General features: G+C 37.7%; 1 protein-coding gene across 6 annotated transcripts in view; it reads left to right on the top strand.

Moving 5' to 3' along the window:
• Positions 1 to 1,342: 1,342 nt before the first annotated feature.
• GPATCH8 (G-patch domain containing 8) overlaps positions 1,343 to 19,197 on the top strand; it is a 73,081-nt gene continuing 55,226 nt past the window's right edge. For 2 of the 6 annotated variants that reach the window (XM_024553597.3, XM_045190009.3), the window contains exons 1-2: positions 1,343 to 1,551; positions 18,459 to 18,533. In XM_024553597.3, the coding sequence (XP_024409365.2) occupies positions 1,507 to 1,551; positions 18,459 to 18,533 (120 nt within the window). In that variant the 5' untranslated portion in view covers positions 1,343 to 1,506. Of the gene's footprint in view, positions 1,552 to 18,452; positions 18,534 to 19,197 lie in introns of those variants that run through there. The other 4 variants (XM_045190008.2, XM_045190010.2, XM_045190011.2 and 1 more) reach the window with 3 other exon arrangements.

Here is a 19,197-nt window from a genome sequence, read left to right as displayed (position 1 = left end):
GGGAGGGAGAAAGAGAGGGGGGAAAACATCAGTGTGTGGTTGCCTCTCACATGCCCTCCAATGGGTACCTGGCCCACAACCCAGGCATGTGCCCTGACTGGGAATTGAACCAGTGACCCTTTGGTTCCCAGGCTAGCACTCAATCCACTGAGCCACACAGCCAGGATTGTCTTTCTTAGTCTTTTACTGTCATTTTAGTGGGGCTGGTAGAGGGAGAACGGGTAATTGTGTCATGTGTAGCCACATCATTCAATCTCCCACGTTTACCCTCAAGTCTCTTTACAATGTATAAATTCTGTGTTCCGCCTCTCTTTAGGTAGGGAGCTCTTTCCGCCACTTAGAACTGACGATTCTGCTTGGACTTGGGCTTGGGTGAGGCAAAGGGTAACAAAATAGAACATATACACCCTTCCTCCAAAAAATTACATTTCATTTGACTCTCTCAGGGTAGGGGAGAGCCATTTTTCCATTGTGTGATTTCTGTTAACTACTCTTTTCCAAAGCAGGGAAGTCCTGCTACCCCTCCTGTGTTTTATGTATTTTGGCTAAGGGAACAAGACGGCTGGGTGGGGTCCTCAGGAAGGTCCAAAAATGGAAAACTTTTGATTCATAACCCATACAAAATGAGTGCTAGGCACAGGCAGTAGAGATTACCAAGTTCTAGTTCCTTATTTTATAAAAAGGAAACTGCAGCCCAGACAGCTTTGATTCATTTGGATCAACTTTGGTCTCGAGAGAAGTAACTTCTCTCGAATGACCGCTTGAGGATGCCAAGTTTTTAGCGGTCATTGGGTCTTTGGTTTTAATGTTTCCTCTGCCCCAAAGCATGGGCCCCTTGCTGTTCCCTCAGGTAGAAAAAAAGGTCGTTTTAGAGGTACCTCTTATCACTGCACGTGGTTTTACTTTATGTAGCAATCATGTAATTATTTTATTATTTATCTGATATTCATTGGACTGGAAGCTCTATGGAAGAAGTTATTTTTCCTGTCTCGTTCACCGTTTTAACCCTCAAGGGGAACCGAGATTCGAAACTCAGCGGTCACTCCAAAATCCGCGCTTGCAGCCCCTACACGATGCTGCTCATTTGACGAAAAAGCAGAGCAGGGGCTTCCGCGAACACAGGGAAGAAAGAGGACCATAAAAGAAATACCCAGGGACGGGATCGGGTGGAAAACACCCGCACCCGCGCGCCCCGTACCCACCTCTTCTCTCTCCGGAAGCGCTTGCTGCGCTCCGGCGCGAGTGCGCACGCGCGGGAGCCGGGTCGCCCTGGGCGGCGCGCGGCGCTGGCGGGGAGAGGCCAGGGTTCCGCCTCTGGGGCCGAAAGGCGCGTGCGCCTCCGGGGCTCCGGTCCGGACGCGGCGTCTCGCTTCTTCCCTCCCCGCCTGCGCGCTGGGTGGGCGTGGGAGGAGGCGGGGGACAGGGGAGGGGAGCGAGGAAGCGGGTGTCGCGGGAGGGAAGGAGCGAACCCGGGAGCGTCGTTCCGAGAGGAGTGTAGGCGGCAAAATGGCGGACCGCTTCTCCCGCTTCAACGAGGACCGAGACTTTCAGGTAAACACGGGCGGCGCCGAGGATCCGGGGAAGGCGCTGGCCGAGCCGAGACCTCCTCCTCCCCTGTCCGGCTCTCTAGCCGTCCAGATTCTGCTCTGGCTTACGAACCGGCTCGCTCCTCGCCGCCTCCGATTCCTCCAGGGGCCTCCCGGCTGGAGGCGAGGCCGCATCCCTTCCTACCCCATGTTCTCTTACCTCTTCGACTCAGGCCGCCGGGCGTGCGGCTTCGGCCTACTTGGGCTTCGGGTTTCGGCACCCCGGCCTGGCCGCCGGTGGGGGCCGTGCTCCCCCGGGTCTGCCCGGCCGGTGGAGGCGCAGGGCTGGCTCCCCGGGGACAGACAAGAGGGTTGGGGCGAGTGTCGCTGGACCGTGGCCTCCGGACCCCCGAGTTTTGCTTGCAAGACTTTTGGGGGGCGGTGCGGTCCTTCCTCTACCTCCCTCTAATAAATTCCTTTCATTGTCTGTTTTCCCAATTCTTTACCCGGAAAAGAATGCTCTAGTTGTTAGATGCCTTTTTGGTTAGTCAAACATTGAAATTTCTCGGAGCCTCAGTGTTTTGTCGTTAGTATTAGGCCGTTAATTGGGCTTGAAAAAGAGTAAGTTCCTACCCTCGAAGCGAGCTTCGCCCCAAATATTATCTCGAAAGAAGATTCGTAAGAAACACAGAATGGTTATGGACTTTCCAAGCCTGTGATAACTAGTGGCAAAAGCTTGATTTTTCGCTCTTCAGTCGCAAATTTTAAAAAATGGCTTTGTAACTGCAAGCATTATTGAGGAAAAAATAAAGGCAAATTAGAATACCTCGTCTTTCGGGTGTTAATTCCCGTTGAGCATTGTTACCGCAGAAGTCTCGGCAGTTAAAGGGGATTTAGTGGAGATTGGCTATTTCTAGGATAAAATACATCCTCCGAGTCTCAAAGAAACCACCGCATTACTACCGCATATCCTGGCAACAGCAATTTGGGTCAGGGGATGAACCTCAGAACTCTAGTTTCTATCCTGCTGCAGATCTTCCTCAAAGTAATGCGGGAATATTCTAGATACGTTTCGGAAGGCAGTTTGAAGGGTTTGCATTGCCCGAGACGGCTGGGTTGGTAAGAAGACAGGATAAGCCAACACTGAACAGTCTCGTGCATCGGGCTCTTAGAGAAGTTTCGCAGCAGTGAGAGATCCTGGGGGCCGTAGAAAAGCCTTGTGATCACGCGCCTGCTGTGCAGCGAGCTGCAGCACAGGACGGGATCTCAAGGTGTTTAAGGATGTAATGCAGGTCCAGGGAAGTTTGAAGCAGTTCATGTTTGCAGTTTGCTCCCTGAGAAAAATTGTTCTCGAGCGAGCACCATAAAACACGGGGAGGCTGCAAGATGTATGGGGTCTATTGGTAATTTTTAAAGAGACATGTGGATAACTAAAATTCTCAACTGCTTTCGGAGGAGAGAATTTCAAGGTGACCTAGTAAAATTGAAAATAGATAACGTGAGCAATTAAGTTTTGGGGGAAAATGGTTGTCAACCACAGAATTTCAGCAGGCTTAAACGAACAAAAGCAGGACTTGGCAGGGTCTTGAAAGAAGATGTTGAAAACTGGGTAGCAGAGTATGAATGCTGTCACCTGAAAAAATTGAGAAAGCCTCTACCTTTTCAAGTGAGATGACTTTCTTTTCTGATGCTATTGTTGGGCTTATGTAAAACCTGTTTTCAGTTGTTGGGTAGTTCTTTGAAGACACTGTGTGTGTGTGTGTGTGTGTGTGTGTATTTAAGTTTCTTTTCTCCTTTTATGTTGGAATAACCAATTACTGCTGTATGGAATCAGCCAGGGAAATGGCTTTTTGTTTGTTTTTTTTAAAGGTGTCCTAGTGTTATGGATGGGTAAGTAGGGTATTGGGAATGAAACCTTTTAGACAATTGTAAGATGTTAAAACTTTTATAAGTTATTGTGCTAACATTTCTAAAAAGGCATTCAGAAAAATAAAGTAGTATTTTTCTGGATGTCTTACTAAAGGGAAAAGTATAGGTTGATTTTCATTCATGATGTCCTTTGACTTAAGTTATTGGAGAGAAAATGTAATAGGATGTCTCTGCATGTAGTATATCAAACATTTTTCAAGGTCAAGGTATGCAAAATGAAATGTGGCCACCTTTTAAGATTTTAAGTGATAAACAAGGTGAAGTCACTCAGTATACTTGAAAACAAATCCAGAGTAGGTTTCCAAAACACAGTACATAGATCCTGTTGCTTTAAAGAGGTCGTACAGTATTGGACATTTTTCCATGCATCTTCTCTGGTAAGTTCTAGGTGGCTGTCGTTTTCTTTGCCAATTTATCATCAAGTACAAATTTCGGAGACAACATCAAGTTGTCTCTTGAACTTGGTATGGAGTCAGAAGTGGGTTCACTGTTAGAAAGTTTCAAAGGTGTTTTGTATAGTATAGTGAGGAGCCTAACTGTGGTATGCTACTTGAAGCACTTATGAATATAAAGAGTAATCATTATCAGGGATATACATTTAAGCTTTTTTAAAAATTAAATATATCAGGTTGGCATTGGTTAATAAACATACAGGTTTTAAAAGTTTTTTGGTAACTTTATTATAATAATGAACAGGTACTATTCTACAGGCTTTATGTGTATTGTCTCAAATCTCCACGTAGCTGAGATAGGTACTGTTACATTTTCTAATGGGGGAACTGAAGCACAGAGAGTTAAAAAACTTGACCGAGTACACGAAGTTGGTAAATGGCAGACCCTGGATTCAGACTTGGGCTTTTTAACTCTTGAACCTGTGCTCAGGACCATTATCTCTGCTGGCAATTATGTATTTTATATAATTAATTGAGTCGTCAACTATGGAGGAAAAATGTGTAGGTCACAAAGAATAAATAAGCTTTTAGAGTAGTGGTACAGTTAGTTTTTACTCTGTTCTGTTTTGTTCAGATCTGTTTCTTGTTGGTTTCCCAAGGGCTTCTGGGGAGGCTCTGACAATGATACTGTTACACAGGATATATTGTTAACTGTTGTTTTAGTTGATACATTCTTTTGTGTAACCTTTTTAAGTGGTATTTTATCTTTGCAAATCTTTGTGATCTAGGCTCATGGTTTGTTTGCTTTTTTTAATACTTTGTGACTTTTAACTACTCCTTGCAGAATCTGTCCTCAGTTTCTGAATGAGACATGACTTTGGCTTACATTTACCAGATTAAGTCATATTTGTTCACAGGTTGAAATGTTACACAAAGTAATGGAAAATACATACTAAAATTTAAGATGTAGACATATTCAGCACTTTGAGTAATAGATTCACTAAAGAAAATTTTATTTGTGCAGTGACATACAACTATAAGGTATTAAATACACAGCTCAGCATTTAGTGATTGCGCAGCTATTAATGGTGATGCAGCTGAATCCTGGTGAAGAAGTGTTCTTCAGTTTGTGTACCTGCAGCAGACTGGTGATATAAAGGAGCCTCTTGTTATATCTTGTTCTGGATGCATTCTGCATTAGATTTCTAATGAAAGGGGCTACGATAATAGTGATAAAGTGATAATGAGAGAAATATTATCAATAAAGGTCATAATAAAAATTACTCAAGAGTTTTCTGTAATCTATATAAGTAATCATAATGGTAAATAGCAATAAGCAAGTCATGTATTACTTTTATGTAAGATGTTTGTAGGATTCTTCCTTGTGTTTCGTGTATGATACTAGGATGTGACCTTCAGATAAATCTTACTTGAGACCACTAAATGAGGATGTTGACGGTTTAAAAATACTTAGGTCACAGAAGCATATTACTGTGTTTTCTGTATGGTACTGTGTAATATTGAGTTGGCATTCTAATGCAGGCATGCTAGAGATGACACATGAAGGTGTTCTAATCTCTCTCTTCTGGATCTCCCATTGATGCTACTAGCAAGGAAAATCAGTGTCAGCGTTGCTCGGGAAAATGAAACTTATGCAAAATCATTACTGTTCTCTTTCACATACATACTACGGTAGGTGGGAAGTATTGGATCCAAGGATGTACAGATTTCAAAATACTGAAGGTGTTTTAATTGTTAATAAATTCAAAATTATTGGTTACTATAATCTCAGGTGTTCAAGAGTGACCAAATAAGGTTAGCATAAGGTAAGGCTCCCTGGTGGTGATTTGAAGGGTACAGTTATATATTTAAGGTAAAAGGCACTTAAAAACATGCGATATATCAAGGAATAACATCACAGAGAAAGACATTAACAAGTTGCATTAAAGGGAGAATGGGAATGCCAGTGACTGCTCATAGGGTTCATGTGATGGTACGCTTATTTGTTTTCACAGCAGGCTTGGGAGATTGGGAAGAAACAGATCCGAACAAATATATGGACTCTTAGTCTGATTATCACAGGGCTGTTCCAGTGCTATCAACATTACAGGAAAATAGATGTCCTGTTGTAGTCTCCCTTTGTAATTTATGCATGTACTGCAGAGAGATTCTTTTATCACATTTTTGGGGGTCTTTATGATAAGGTACATAACCAGAACTAAAATTTGTGACTTGCATTAAAAAAAAAAAGTATGAAAAAAATAAATAAAATAAAAAAACAACACATATGTAATTAGCTATCCTATCTTGATTGTGCAGCTTCATAGCTGAGGCACATTCCATGTAATTTCTATCTATTTGGGTACATGATAAAATGAATAAAAGGACAGTTTTCTTCATGTGGTCAAAATCACCATTTTCTGAAAAGGAAAGCAGAAGTTCATGAGATCTTGAATTATGGATTTGAAATCCATGTAGAGGTTTCATCTTTGTTCTTGTGATTTAATACGTTTCTAATATTTTATTAATGAAAATGGATTCCAGCTTGAGGTAGACATCCAGTTCTTGAATTCTATTAAAATTCTTTCCCTGAAACAACTTGGCACTTTTGCTTGTTTGTATGTCTGGCATTAATTCTCTTTTCATATTAGCATTGCCATTTAGTATTAAGTGAAAGCTGACTCATGGTAATTACCAAAGGAATTACAAATGACCACCACAAATACTGAAAGAAGTCATTGATTTGATATTGCAGTGAATACCAGAAGATGTTGTAATGATTTTCCAGCTATAAGACGTGAATTGTCCCTTTAACTGTGGAAGCCTAATCAAGTGTGCTTAATGCATATTGTGTAAGTCAATGCAAAAAATTAAAAAATGCTCAATCTGAAAGACAAAGTAGTGTATTGTCATGCTCACACTAAATGATTTCTTTGGGATTTAACAAATACATTTAGTATTTTTTACCTAATTTAGGGTTGTATTGAAGAAAAATAGCTAAAGTTGCTTTGGCGTTGAACGTAGGTTAATAGCACATAATGTTGTAGTAAGTGGTGTAGATAGTAAGAAATTAAAACTAGGGCTGAAACATGAATTTCCTGTTATTTGCCTTACTTCTTACTTTTACTGATGACGTTGAAGTCAGATAAATCTTTCATTGTGTGTCACTCAAGCAACCAGAAACTATCTTTGTAATAGTACATTTGGTCTCATCTCACCAGGTATCAATTATTTATTGTCATCCTTGCCACTCTCTGGCAGTTATGTTGATTTCAAAGAGGAATTTCAATTTAACTCTGTGTTTTATAGAATAAAAATAAAAAACAGCTCTACAGGTTTAAAGTTGAAATAGAGCTCTGGCCAGAGTGGCTCAGTTGGTTGTACTGTAAGTCCCTGGTCAGGGCATGTACTGGAGCGTGAATTGGAGGCAACCAATGGATGTCCGTCTCTGTCTGTCTCTCTCCCCCACCCCCTACCTTCTCTCTCTAGAAGCAATGAAAACATGTCCTTGTGTGAAGTTAAAAAAAAAAAAAGTTGAAATAGAAAAAAAGTCATTGATCATGTTTTGTGGCTGACATTTTAAATGATTGTTAGAAAAGTCAGTACTCGGGTCTCATGTACCATTTTTCACCCACTTGGTAGGCAGTACTGATCAAAAACCAAGAAACGAATTTCATACCCTACGTCTCGACTACAGAAGAAGCTACAGAGGCTGATGCTTGTGGATTATATGCTGTGGGATCAGTAATTTTCCTTGTTGCTATGAGTAGTGTGAAGTATCTTAAACGATAAAGGAAAAGTGGTTGAAAATATAATTGGTTTAATAATATTTTAGGGTATCATCTGCAGAAGAGATACCAAAAGATATATTGATCTTGGGATTATTTTCTACAGATAAACTAATTTTTAAAAAGATCGTTAAAACTATTTGAATAGTAGTTGTACTAGTGAGTATGTGTATGTCTGTGGGAGAAGTTGGTTAAGAAGTTTTTTTCAAGGATCTTTTGTTCTAGATGGAGAGGTAACAAAAAATAACAATATTTAGTTTATTACTCATAAGGCCAGCGTGATTATCAGATGACTAGTATAGTCAGTAAATGCAAAACTCTTAAGGAAAGGGGAGAGCCCTTAAAGTGCGTTAATTGGGCATGGCTTTATGAAGAAATAAGCATTTAAGCTGATTTTGAAAGATGATGGGAGTGCATCCTTGCAATGGAAAAGAATGGGAGGCATTCGGTTGGAGGAAATAGCCAGGGCAAAAGTATAGCAGTGGAACAAGCAAAATTGGGTTTGGTTTTTTTTTAGGACAATGAATAAATTGTTGGTAATAGAGAAAAAGTGAAAGCTAGGGCTACAAAAGTAAGTTTTATTTTAATGCCTTAAACAGGAATGTACTAGCTATTTAAGGTATTTAAATGGGGGTAGACATCAAAGCAGTTTTCCTTCGAGGAAGATTAGTCATTCAGGTACAATTGCGTTGGATGTGCCAAACACACAGTTAAAGCTGTGAAAGCCAGTCTCCCGTTAAGCAGAGTGGGGACAAGGGGGAAGATGTATACAGGGGAGTGATTATGTGATTTTAAGCTTAGCTGGAAGATAAGTGAGGACCTTCGGGTCTCGGGATCGCTTGTGGAGTGAAAAGTTGGATCCGTGGATTGTAGGTTCCAGTGGGTTTTAAGAATTGGAGTCATTTGAGGAAGCAAACTGGAAAGATAGAAGGTGGTGGTTGGAGAGCACAGTGTTTGCAGTAGAGATTATGGAAGGCTTGAGAATGTTGGTAATGACTGTGAGAGTGAGATGGCTAAGGTAGAAGGGAAAAGGTCATTAGAAAAAAGGATGTTAAGGAACTGAGACACCAGGATACTGTAAAATCAACTAACCTGGATGTTAGAATGGTAATACTGTCGTTCTGTGCTGTTATGGTTTAATAAGTGCCCTTATGTATGTTCTTGTCTAACTCTTCCACTAATTCAGTGAGGTAAATAGAACAGGTAGTAACTCTTATTTTATAGATGAAGAAGCTGAGTCCCAATAAATTATTTTACCTAGTATAGAGCTGGGTTTTGAACTTTAATCTTGTGATTTCTTTTGTAGTGTTCTTTCTGCCCCGGTATATACACTGGCTTCTTTTCCAGGAGATGAGAGCTGGTATTGTCTACAGAATGTAAAGCATTGTCTGTCTTTAATGCCTGGCAGTATTTTTCACCAATTAACTAACTGTTAGGACATAGTTAATATGCTTATCATTAAATATTACATAGTTTTCCCAAAACATCTCAGTTTAATCGCTTGCTTAATGGCTTCTTGTCAACCTTTTTGCTCTATATAGGTCTTCCAAACAATTCCATTCCATTTCCCAAACATTTGTTGTGCGCCTATTTGTTAGCATTGCATCATAAAAGGATAGAAAAGAGGTAAAATCAGTCTATTTTGTTCATTTGTTCTAGTAAAAAAAGTAACCAGGAGAGGAGAATGGTACTTCCTGGAGACTGTCAAATTAGGGTACTATAAATTTATCCTTGACTAATATTGACATCAAAAGTTGACTGCTGTGATATCTAGTGATGATATTGTCAGCTACTTTTTGTTGAGTATGTGTTTCATGCCAGGCCCCATGCTCAGGCATTTGGAAGTATTTAATTGAAATAACCTTCCAAACCAGGTGGTGGTATCCCTCATTTTATAGATGAGTAAGTAGGCTTGGAGAAATCAAGGCCACAAAGTTAGTAAACTCAGATTTGAACTTTGATCTCTCCTAAAATGAGACTCTTTCTGTGGTTCCTGATGTTCTCAAGATCCAAACTCACTAGCTTGGCTAATGAGAAGACTCTTAAGCATCTGTGCCCTTGTTAACAGGTCTATTTCTCTCTTCCCCTCGTCCTGCCATCCTGCAGTTTCTGCTATCTGGATCAGTTAGTCTAATTCTTATCTTCATCTAGGTTCTTACCTGTCTGGAATTCTTACTACTTATTTTTCATGACTCAGTTCGATGTTATTGCTGACATCTTCCCTAAACAGAGTTAGTTTCTTCATTTTCTGTATTCCCACAGCACTTTGGCCGTATTTCAGTAATAGCGCTTTTTACTAGCTAACAATACAGAGTGTGTACTCTATTAGGAGCTGTGTTGTGCACTATTATCTCATGTAATCCCCCAGTAAGGTAGGTTCCATTTTACCCATTTTACAAATGAAAAACTTAATCCTATTCACATAGCTAGTTGAAAAGGTAGTTTGGGCCAGTTTCAGCCTTTAACCACTGTGCCGTTTTGCCTATCCTATTATGTATACTTGCTTGTAATTTATCTCATCTCACTGGACTTAGAACTCTTTGAATGAGAGTCTTGTTTTGTTTTGTTTTTTTCCAGCATCAAGTCAGGATCTGGCACCTAGAATTGCCAAGATACTTGACTTAATGGTTAAGTAAAGACAAGTACGTAGGCTTTGGAGAGGCAGAGAAGGATGCCCAGACTGGAGGCTCAGCTTCCTGCCGTGCTGTGGGTTATCTAGGTTGAGCTATTTCTGTGATATCCTATGAAGCCAATTGAGGAATATTTCAAGTATGGAGGTTGTATTATAGTTACAATCTCACTTTATCGTATATTATGTACTATTATAGCAGTCATCTTTTAGTTGTGAATTTCCTTTTGTGTGATACAAGTGTACATACATACACTTGGTTCTGTGTGGACTTGTACAGAAGTTTTGCTAAATATCTGCCTAGAGATCTGTCATACCAGCCAGTGGTGTAAGAAATAATATGCATTACTCTGGGCTCCAGAGGAATTTGAACTATTGTCTCCCTATCGTTTTTGAATGCCTCAAGAATTGTTTGCTGTGTTTCCTTTTATTACTGAAAAAAGGTTGATTCTTCCTGTGGGGTTTTTAAAAATTACTAATTTTCCAGTGTAGTGCTTTTTTGAAAACCAATCCTTTCTTCTGGTCAAATTATCCAGAAAATTTGACGTGTCGAGCAGGTGTGTGTGTATTTTTAGACGAGCGTGTGCTGTGCTCATACCCATGACCCAGTGTGTTTTCCAGTTCTGAAGTTATTTGCTGAGATTGCCAGCCAGTTACTTTTTCTACTAATTTACATGTAATAATTAAATTTAATACCTGAATTTATTCTTCTGGGTTATTGACTGGCCTCACCAGTGCTTTAGAATAATAATTTGCCCTGGCTGGTGTGGCTCAGTGGTTTTAATGCCAGACTGCAAACTGAAAGGTTGTTGGTTCAATTCCCAGTCAGGGCACATGCCTGGGTTGTGGGCCAGGTCCCCAGTTGGGAGCATGGAAAAGGCAGTTGACTGGTATTTCTCTCCCTCACTTTCTCCCTCCCTTCTCCTCTCTCTAAAAAATAAAATCTTTAAAATAATAATTCATTACTTTGTACCTCTTTAAACCCCACAACCTATGCAGTAATACTATAGTGTAATCATCTAGATTTTACAGCTGGGGAAACAGGGCTAGGCCTAGTGTGAGGTTTGATTTTTTGCCCAAGGTTATGCAACGGACAGATGGTAATGATGATTTCTCTGGCTTCAGAGGTCTTTGGTTTTTATAATAATATACTGGAAGTTGTTATTAATAAGACTATATAATTATGAAAACAATAGTGAAAAATTGGGGTTTTTGAGGAATTGACCACAGTGGTGTTCCTGTCCACTTTCTAAATTGAAATAAATTTTAACTATCCAAATAAAATGACAACAATAATCTCCCAGAATGTCCATTCCTTCTTGGGTAGGTTTTCCCTCCAGAGACACTTTTCTGAATTGTTTACGATAATAGTACACTTAGCCTGTTTGGAATGAGTAAAGGAGAAGAGGACAGAGACGAGGTCTCTCATTCATTTGGTGACAGAGGAGGACTGGTTTTATTCATAGATGGAAGCTATCCAGTATGGCTCTATCTGCTGTACATACCTACATTTTTTTTGTGTGTGTGTCCATGGCAGGTGATATCAGCATCATATGTTTTAAATTTAGAAAGTCCAGATTATAAGCAAGTATGTTACTTGAGTTGTGATGTAGGACTATGATTAATAGATCCACTTAGTGACATTAGGTCATCTCTCATCTCTAAAGAAGTAATGGTAAATACAGTACAAAAGATAAATATTGGTTGGAGAGATCTGGAGTAGAGAGAGTCAGGAATGTCTACAATATGCAGTTTAGTAGAGCCAGGTGCAAAAAGATAGGGCTCAGTTTTAGGAATGCTCTACGGTGGAATCTGTGAGTTTTTACTAGACTAACCATATGTTCTAGTTTATGGCTTTTGTCCTGGCATAGTTACTGTTACCACTCGTTTTTCTCTCAAAGTGCCCTGATTTGTATGATTTATTTATATGATCATCCTAGCTCTAATGGGAGTTGAGGGATGTAAATGAGGTTTTGAAAGAAGGGTAAAGGAGAAAAAAATACTTCTCTTCAAATCCCTGCTGAGGCCTTTAGATAATCAGATGCATTACTATTTTTGGAAGGAATGATCTCCTTAGGTCTAAGTTCATCGGAATGACTTAAAAAAAATTGGGAGGAGGGGAGAGAGGCAAGAAATAAAATATTTATTACTTGTTACCCCCACTACTTCTATACTTTGTGCTCTAGGTGTTTGAAATCACATTTTATAGTTATTCCTTCCTTCCTCTTTTTATTTCTTTTTTTCTCTTCTAGATGATTACACTATAGTACAGCATTCAAAAGAGACACATGGTTTCAGAGTGAAAAGTAAAGCATTTAACCTTCTCAAAAACAACCACTGTTTCTAATCACATTTTGTTCTTTCAGAGATACATAATATATAATCAGGCATTCTTTCCTTTCCAAAAGGTAGCATGCAAACACATTTTTCAGCACTTTGGTTTTTCTATTAATAATGTGAGTGGAGATTATCCCATAACTAAAAGGTTTTTGTTTTTTGATTTTATTTTAAAGTAATTTTAGATTTATAGTATAGTTGCAAAAATAGTATAGAATTTTGGTATACCGCTCACCTAACTTCCCCTAGTACAGTATCAACACAATAACCATAATATAATTATCAAAACTGGGAAATAAAGTTTAGTACAATAATATTAACTAAAAGGGCATTTCTTCTAATGCCCTTTTTCTGTTCCAGGATCTCATCTAGGATTCCACATTGATTGCATTTAGTTATTCTTTGTCTCTAATCTGTAGTAGTTTCTCTGTGTCTTTTGTGATAACCAAGGATGCTTAATTCTTTTGTTAAAGAAACACTTTCGTGTATCTCCTTTCACCACTTTAATGGCCAACAAATACAGTCCTCTTTCTTTGAGGAACTATCTAATCTTTAAGGCAGTTCCCTTTAAATTTCCACTGTCTTTGTTCTTCTCCATGAATTTCTCCCTTTGTTTTCCATATATTCAGTACCCCCCCCTTTAAAAAAAAATCCTAACAGTTGTAAAAAACAAATCTTACGCCACTCTACTAAGTGGCAGAGTAAATGATAGATCAGAGAAAGAACCCTGTGCCTGGTAAAGCCAGCCTTATACTCTTCCACCCATACTTCTCCCTTGCACCCGGCTAAGCTCCAGTTCACTTTCACTTTGAAGTCTTGCCTGACACTTCCAGTCTGTGCTTCCCCAGCTCTTCATTCGTACCTCTGTCATGGTACTTACCTTGTAATCATCTGCTACCTGTGTCTTCCTCCAGGAGGCATGTTCCTTAAGTCTAGGCACTCTTTCTTCATCTTCATGTCTCCTGCCAACAAAGTTCTAGTAGATGGCAGAAAATTAGTGAATATTATGTGTTGGGTCAGACTAACATGTCCTTTTATGTAAATTAAAGAGGCTGGTTCGCACAAGATTTTTTTTTTTTAAGTTAACTACTGTAAAGACTACTTCCACAGCCTTGCTCTTGCCCCCTATTTTTTGAGTCCTTTTAAAGGTTATTTGCACTGTTCACAAATTATGCCTTTTAAGGGTGTTTTTGTAAAATACTCCTCTCCAGATATTTTGTTAGACTGAACTTCTAAGTAGAACTTTAATCTTATATCTAGATGTGTTACCTAGTCCAATATTCTGGTCACAAGAGAGGAAACTTTATGCTAACAATGTCTTCAATTTTTTTTAGAATATTGTGCCTCCCTTCATTAAAATGTGTTATTAAAAGCAAATATAAAAGTAGATATTGTTCAGGTCACATCAGTCCTGGCCTGCTCTGTGTGGCTCAGTTGGTTGGGTAGTGTCTTGAAAAGCAGAAGGTCACGGGTTCAATTCCTGGTCAGGGCACGTGCTGGGGTTGCAGGTTGGAATGCATATGGAAGGCAACCAATTGATGTTTCTCATATGGATATTTCTCTCCCTCCCCTCCCTCTCCTCTATAAATAAATAAATAGTTCAGGTTACATCATAAGAAAGTAAAAAGTGAAAGAAAGCCCTACTACCTTTGTTTTGTTTCTTAGATGTTGTTATCAGTTTTACAGCTTTATAGTAAAGTTTTTAAATGGACATATGGTTTGGGAGAAATGCTTTAGAAATACTGACTGGGTTTACTCAATTTATTAACCTTCCCTTTTTGTTGTTTACTTTTTAAAAATATATAGACGTTAGCCCTGGCCAGTGTGGCTCAGTTGCAGCATCATCCCACCCACTGAAAGGTTGCAGATTCTTTTCCGGTCAGGGCACATACCTAGCTTGCGGGTTAGGTCCATGATGTGGGCAGAAGGCAACCAACCGATCATCGATGTTGAATGACTTAAGAGTTCTTTGTATATTTTGGATAATAGTCTTTTATCAGATCTGTCTTTTGCAAATATTACCTCCCAGTCTGCGGCTTGTCTTCTCTTTCTCTTAACAGTGTCTATGGAAAAACAGAAGTTTTAAGTCCAGTTTATCAATCTCTTTCATGGATCATGCCTTTGATATTGATCTAAAAAATCATCACCAAACACAAAGTTGCCTAGTTTTTTGTTTGCTTTTACTTGGTTTTCATGTAATTAGATGAGGCTACATTTATTTTGGTGGCATATGAAAAATGTTTTATGCTTTATCTGCTTTTGTGGGAATTGATGGTATTTATTTATTTTTTAAAATTTTTATTTATTGATGAGAGAGAGAGAAACATTGGTTTGTTGTCCCACTTATTTATGCATTCATTGGTTGCTCTTTATGTACCCTGACCATGGATGAATGTGCAATTTTTGTGTATTGGAATGGCACTCCAATCAACTGAGCTCCCCAGTCAGGGAGGTATTTATGTTTTTGTATTAACATATTTTAGTCAATTAGCCATTTTCTGTAGGGCAATTTTAATTCAGTTTAAATCTGCAAATTCATGGAATTTTAGACCAAGAAATAATATAAAAGAGTGTTTAGTTCAAATCCTTCAGTTTATAAATGAATACACAATGGATAAGAAATATAACGATTTGTATGCGGTCATACAGCAAAAGAGCAATAAAATCAGGAGTTCAAATTGGTAACTGGTTTAAAGAACTGAAATGATGGAAGATGTGATCATTTTTCTTGTTTGAAAAATACCTTTTTTGTTGTTGTTTGTTGGTAGGTGTTATTCTTTGTTACCAGGTGTTGTGGTTCCATAGTGTTTAAAAGGGTATGTTTTTTAAAAAGTAAACAGTATAAACTAGTGTATATACTTCTCAAATGTTGGTTTGTTTATTCAGATCAAACAAATACTCTTAAGTGAGAAGTAATCTCTCAATTCACTAAGTTAGTTATGGTTATTTGTGGAATATTTCTCAGGCTGTTAAAGTCAGCTATCGCTAAAATCAACAGATACTTACATTGTTTTAAAAACTAAACTTTAGGTGTGTATTAGATATTTTTCTTCAGATACATTTATCAGTTCCTGTTACATTTGCAGAGTGCCTCTTGCTTAGTTCTTGTCCACATAGTCTTAGAAGTCATAATCAGTGAACTACTTTTTTATTTTCCCCTTGTATTTTACTTAAAATTAACATATTTTTATATATTTTTAAAACTTTTTTGATGACTCCTAAGAGTTGCATTAATCAAATAGTCTTAAACTCTTCCCCTCTTGTATATTTGTTTCTACGTGTGTGTGTGTGTGTGTAAGAGATGCTACAGTGAATATCATCTGCATTTTAAATTTGTAATAGCTATGGAAAATGTGATATTCTTCTCCCAGTGTTCCCTGTTGCCTTTTCTTCCTGGAAAAAAAGAAAGTCACAAAGTAGCATGAGAGAAAGAGCATGAACTTTGAAATAACTGCAGTTTGGATTTGGAATTTGGGCTTCTTTACTTACGATTAAGTAACTAAGTTTTTAATAAAAGATTTCATTTATTTATTTTCGAAAAGAAGGTGAGAGGGAGAGAAACACTAATATTGCGGGGAAACATCAGTTGGCTGCCTCTCACACGCCCCCAGCTGGGGACCTGGGCCAATACCCAGGCTTGTGCCCTGACTGGGAATCCAACCTGTGACCCTTTGGTTCATACACTGGTGCTCAACCCACTGAGCCACACCCACCAGCCAGGGCTAAGCATTAAAAAAGTTTAAATCCTTTCTGTAAATAGATTATGGTGGCTAAATGAATCTATATATGTGTTAAAATGTATAGATCTGCACATCAAAATAAAATTAAAAACATGCATAGACAGCTCTAGAATACGTATGAAGCTGGTGCTAGAGGTTAAATCATCTTAGATAGTTATAAATTTTTAGACAATATTTTTTTAATTTAAAGCATGGTTGCCCTAAATTAAATATTTTAAAGGCTTAATTACTTTAAAAATAGTACCCAATTATTGGTAGGAAGAGGTTCTTTTATCATTAAATCATATAGATCCCTGTCAGGGCACATGCCTGGGTTGAAGGCCAGGTCTTACAAGAGGCAACTGATTGATCTTTCTCTTTCACATTGTTGTTTCTCTCCCTTTCTTTCTCCCTCCCTTCTTCCCTTCTCTCCAAAAATGAAAAATAAAATCTTTAAAAAAATTATATAGAGCTGCAGAGTGAAAAGAGAATTACGAGATTTGGGTGGACATTGGTGTTCTGTAGTATTATGAGGTTTAAGTTAAATATTGAATGTTTATCATGTAGGAATTTAGAAGTAGTTTGCAGTTAATGCCTCTTAAGTAACTTAATCTTTTAAATGTTGCAGAAGTGAAAATGAGAAGAGGCAGGTGTTATTTTTAAAAAGATTACTTAACAAAATGTTGGAGATTAAATTAATACAGATTTTCAGGATTGATAGTTATTTTTTTCAATTTTTTAGTGTTTGTTGATGATTGCTTTTCTTCCGTATTGGAATCCCTTCTCTTAACTCCTATTTTATTTTTTAAGATTTGCTTTTTTAGTCTTTGAAAAACCCATTTCTGTCCTGTTATTCCTTTCTTCTTTTGGAAAGATTTACCACACTTTTATTTTTAGTATTTTTATAGTGGTAAAATGCACATAAAATTTTCCATTTTAACTATTTTAAAGTGTACAGTTTAGTGGCAGTAAGTACACTGACAGTATTTCAGGATCATTAGCATCAGCACTATGTGGTTCCAGAACTTTTCATCACTACCACACAGTTTTAGCCTGTAACTGTTCTCTATGTTTAGCCACTGTATTAAATCTTGGGGTTGTAAGAGGTAAACAAGACTCAGTTCTTGTCCTAAAGGACTTCATAGACCGATGAGAGAAGTAAGCATACATTTATGATATCTTTGTGAAAGAAGTAAGCATATACTTATGGCAAGTTATGTTATAGCTCTTTATGGTTAAAGTTTATTTATTCAACTAAAAGTTTACCTTGAAAAAGCAAAGTATCTTTTTGTTAGGTTAACATTCACATTGTCATACCACTCCACACTAAATTAATTTAGGCTACACTGAAGTCTAGTCTTTTGATTCAGGTTAGTTAATTCAGGACTCAAATCCTCATGCCCTTTACTTTGTAAGAAGTAGGGAACCAGAAAATTGATATTGTGATTTAAAGCCAAATTACTAGTTCTTCCATTTAGTGGAGCAGGGAGATCAGGAAAAAATCGCAATTAGAGAGAACTTCTAGTTGACTACACCTATCTTCAATTGAACCGTTTTTGATTTATTCTAGTTGCAGTAATAGCTTGCCTGGTTATGGTCAGGTACGGCATTGTACAGGCATGCTTATCTCCCTTGGCAAATCATTTGACTAATAGCTCCATTGGGGGTACTGTGTCGAGAGATTGTGTTTTTGAATTCCTTTAATCTTGGGGGTTAAATTTTGATGATTTAAAATGGAATGTTTTAGCAGTTTCAGTTAAAAGCAGTGTTACTAACATTGAACAGTATTATAAATTTTATTTGCATTCTTCTTATTACTATGACATTATTCTTTAGTACAAGATTGTTTATGAAAAGTAAAACAAATACAGCCCTTTGTTTTTAAGATTCTGGAGTCTTCCTAATATAGTTGATCTAAGAAGGCTAATATCCCAATGTTTGGTAGTGTTTTAGTTAGTAATTTCAGTGTTTGTCTTAAGAAGAGGTCACATTACTAGACTATTAATAAATTGTTAAGATTTTTTAGAAGTCTGAATTTGTGGCACAGTTTTGGTTGTCTATTACAAAAGTGTGAAAAATTAAAAATAGCCCCTTGTTTGATTGCTTTTGAAAAAATAACTGTAGTCTTATTTTTTCAGGGTAATCACTTTGATCAGTATGAAGAAGGACATTTGGAAATTGAACAAGCATCACTTGACAAGCCTATTGAATCGGTAAGATGATCACTGCTTAGTTTTGGGTCATAGCTAGTTAGTTAGGTAGTGTTCGTGTGACACTTGATGTGAATGAAGTTAAACTTACAACTTACAGTACAGTCTAGAGCGATTTTCTTGCATGCCTGACAGTAATCAAATAGAGTTTGGGGTATAATCTAATATTTACTATGTTGGGATATTAGTCTGAAAAATCTAGAAATTTAGAATTTTGATAAAGAAATACCATTTTGGCCCATTCTGTTACAGATAGCAGGTTAAAAGTTTAGTGTTTTTATAAATTGAATAAAGGAGTAAAATGTATTTTGATCCTTTAAAAGCTTCACTTTTCCTGGGCAGCACATTCTTATAATGTTCCATTAGGAATAGTTAAGGACTAACACATTTGATTTACCAGACTCTTGTGAAACATTGTAAATTTGGTTTCAGTAGCTTAAGAGATGTCTGGGTTTTGTCAAAAGTTAATTCTTTCTTTCTATCTCTTTACACAGTTTAGTTTTGGATATTGATACAAAGCAATACTAAAAGGAGATTTATTTTCTGACTTAATTTTTTTTTAATCTTCATTTTTGAACATTGTTTTTATTTTGAAAACCCCTTTATTTTCAGATTACTCAGTCCGTTGTTAAAATGTCTAAACTTGTCAGTATTGTCAGTATTTAAT

The sequence above is a fragment of the Desmodus rotundus genome, chromosome 9 (genome assembly GCF_022682495.2).
Source record: "Desmodus rotundus isolate HL8 chromosome 9, HLdesRot8A.1, whole genome shotgun sequence".
Classification (NCBI taxonomy): domain Eukaryota; kingdom Metazoa; phylum Chordata; class Mammalia; order Chiroptera; family Phyllostomidae; genus Desmodus; species Desmodus rotundus.
This window is presented reverse-complemented; position numbering and strand designations above follow the sequence as displayed.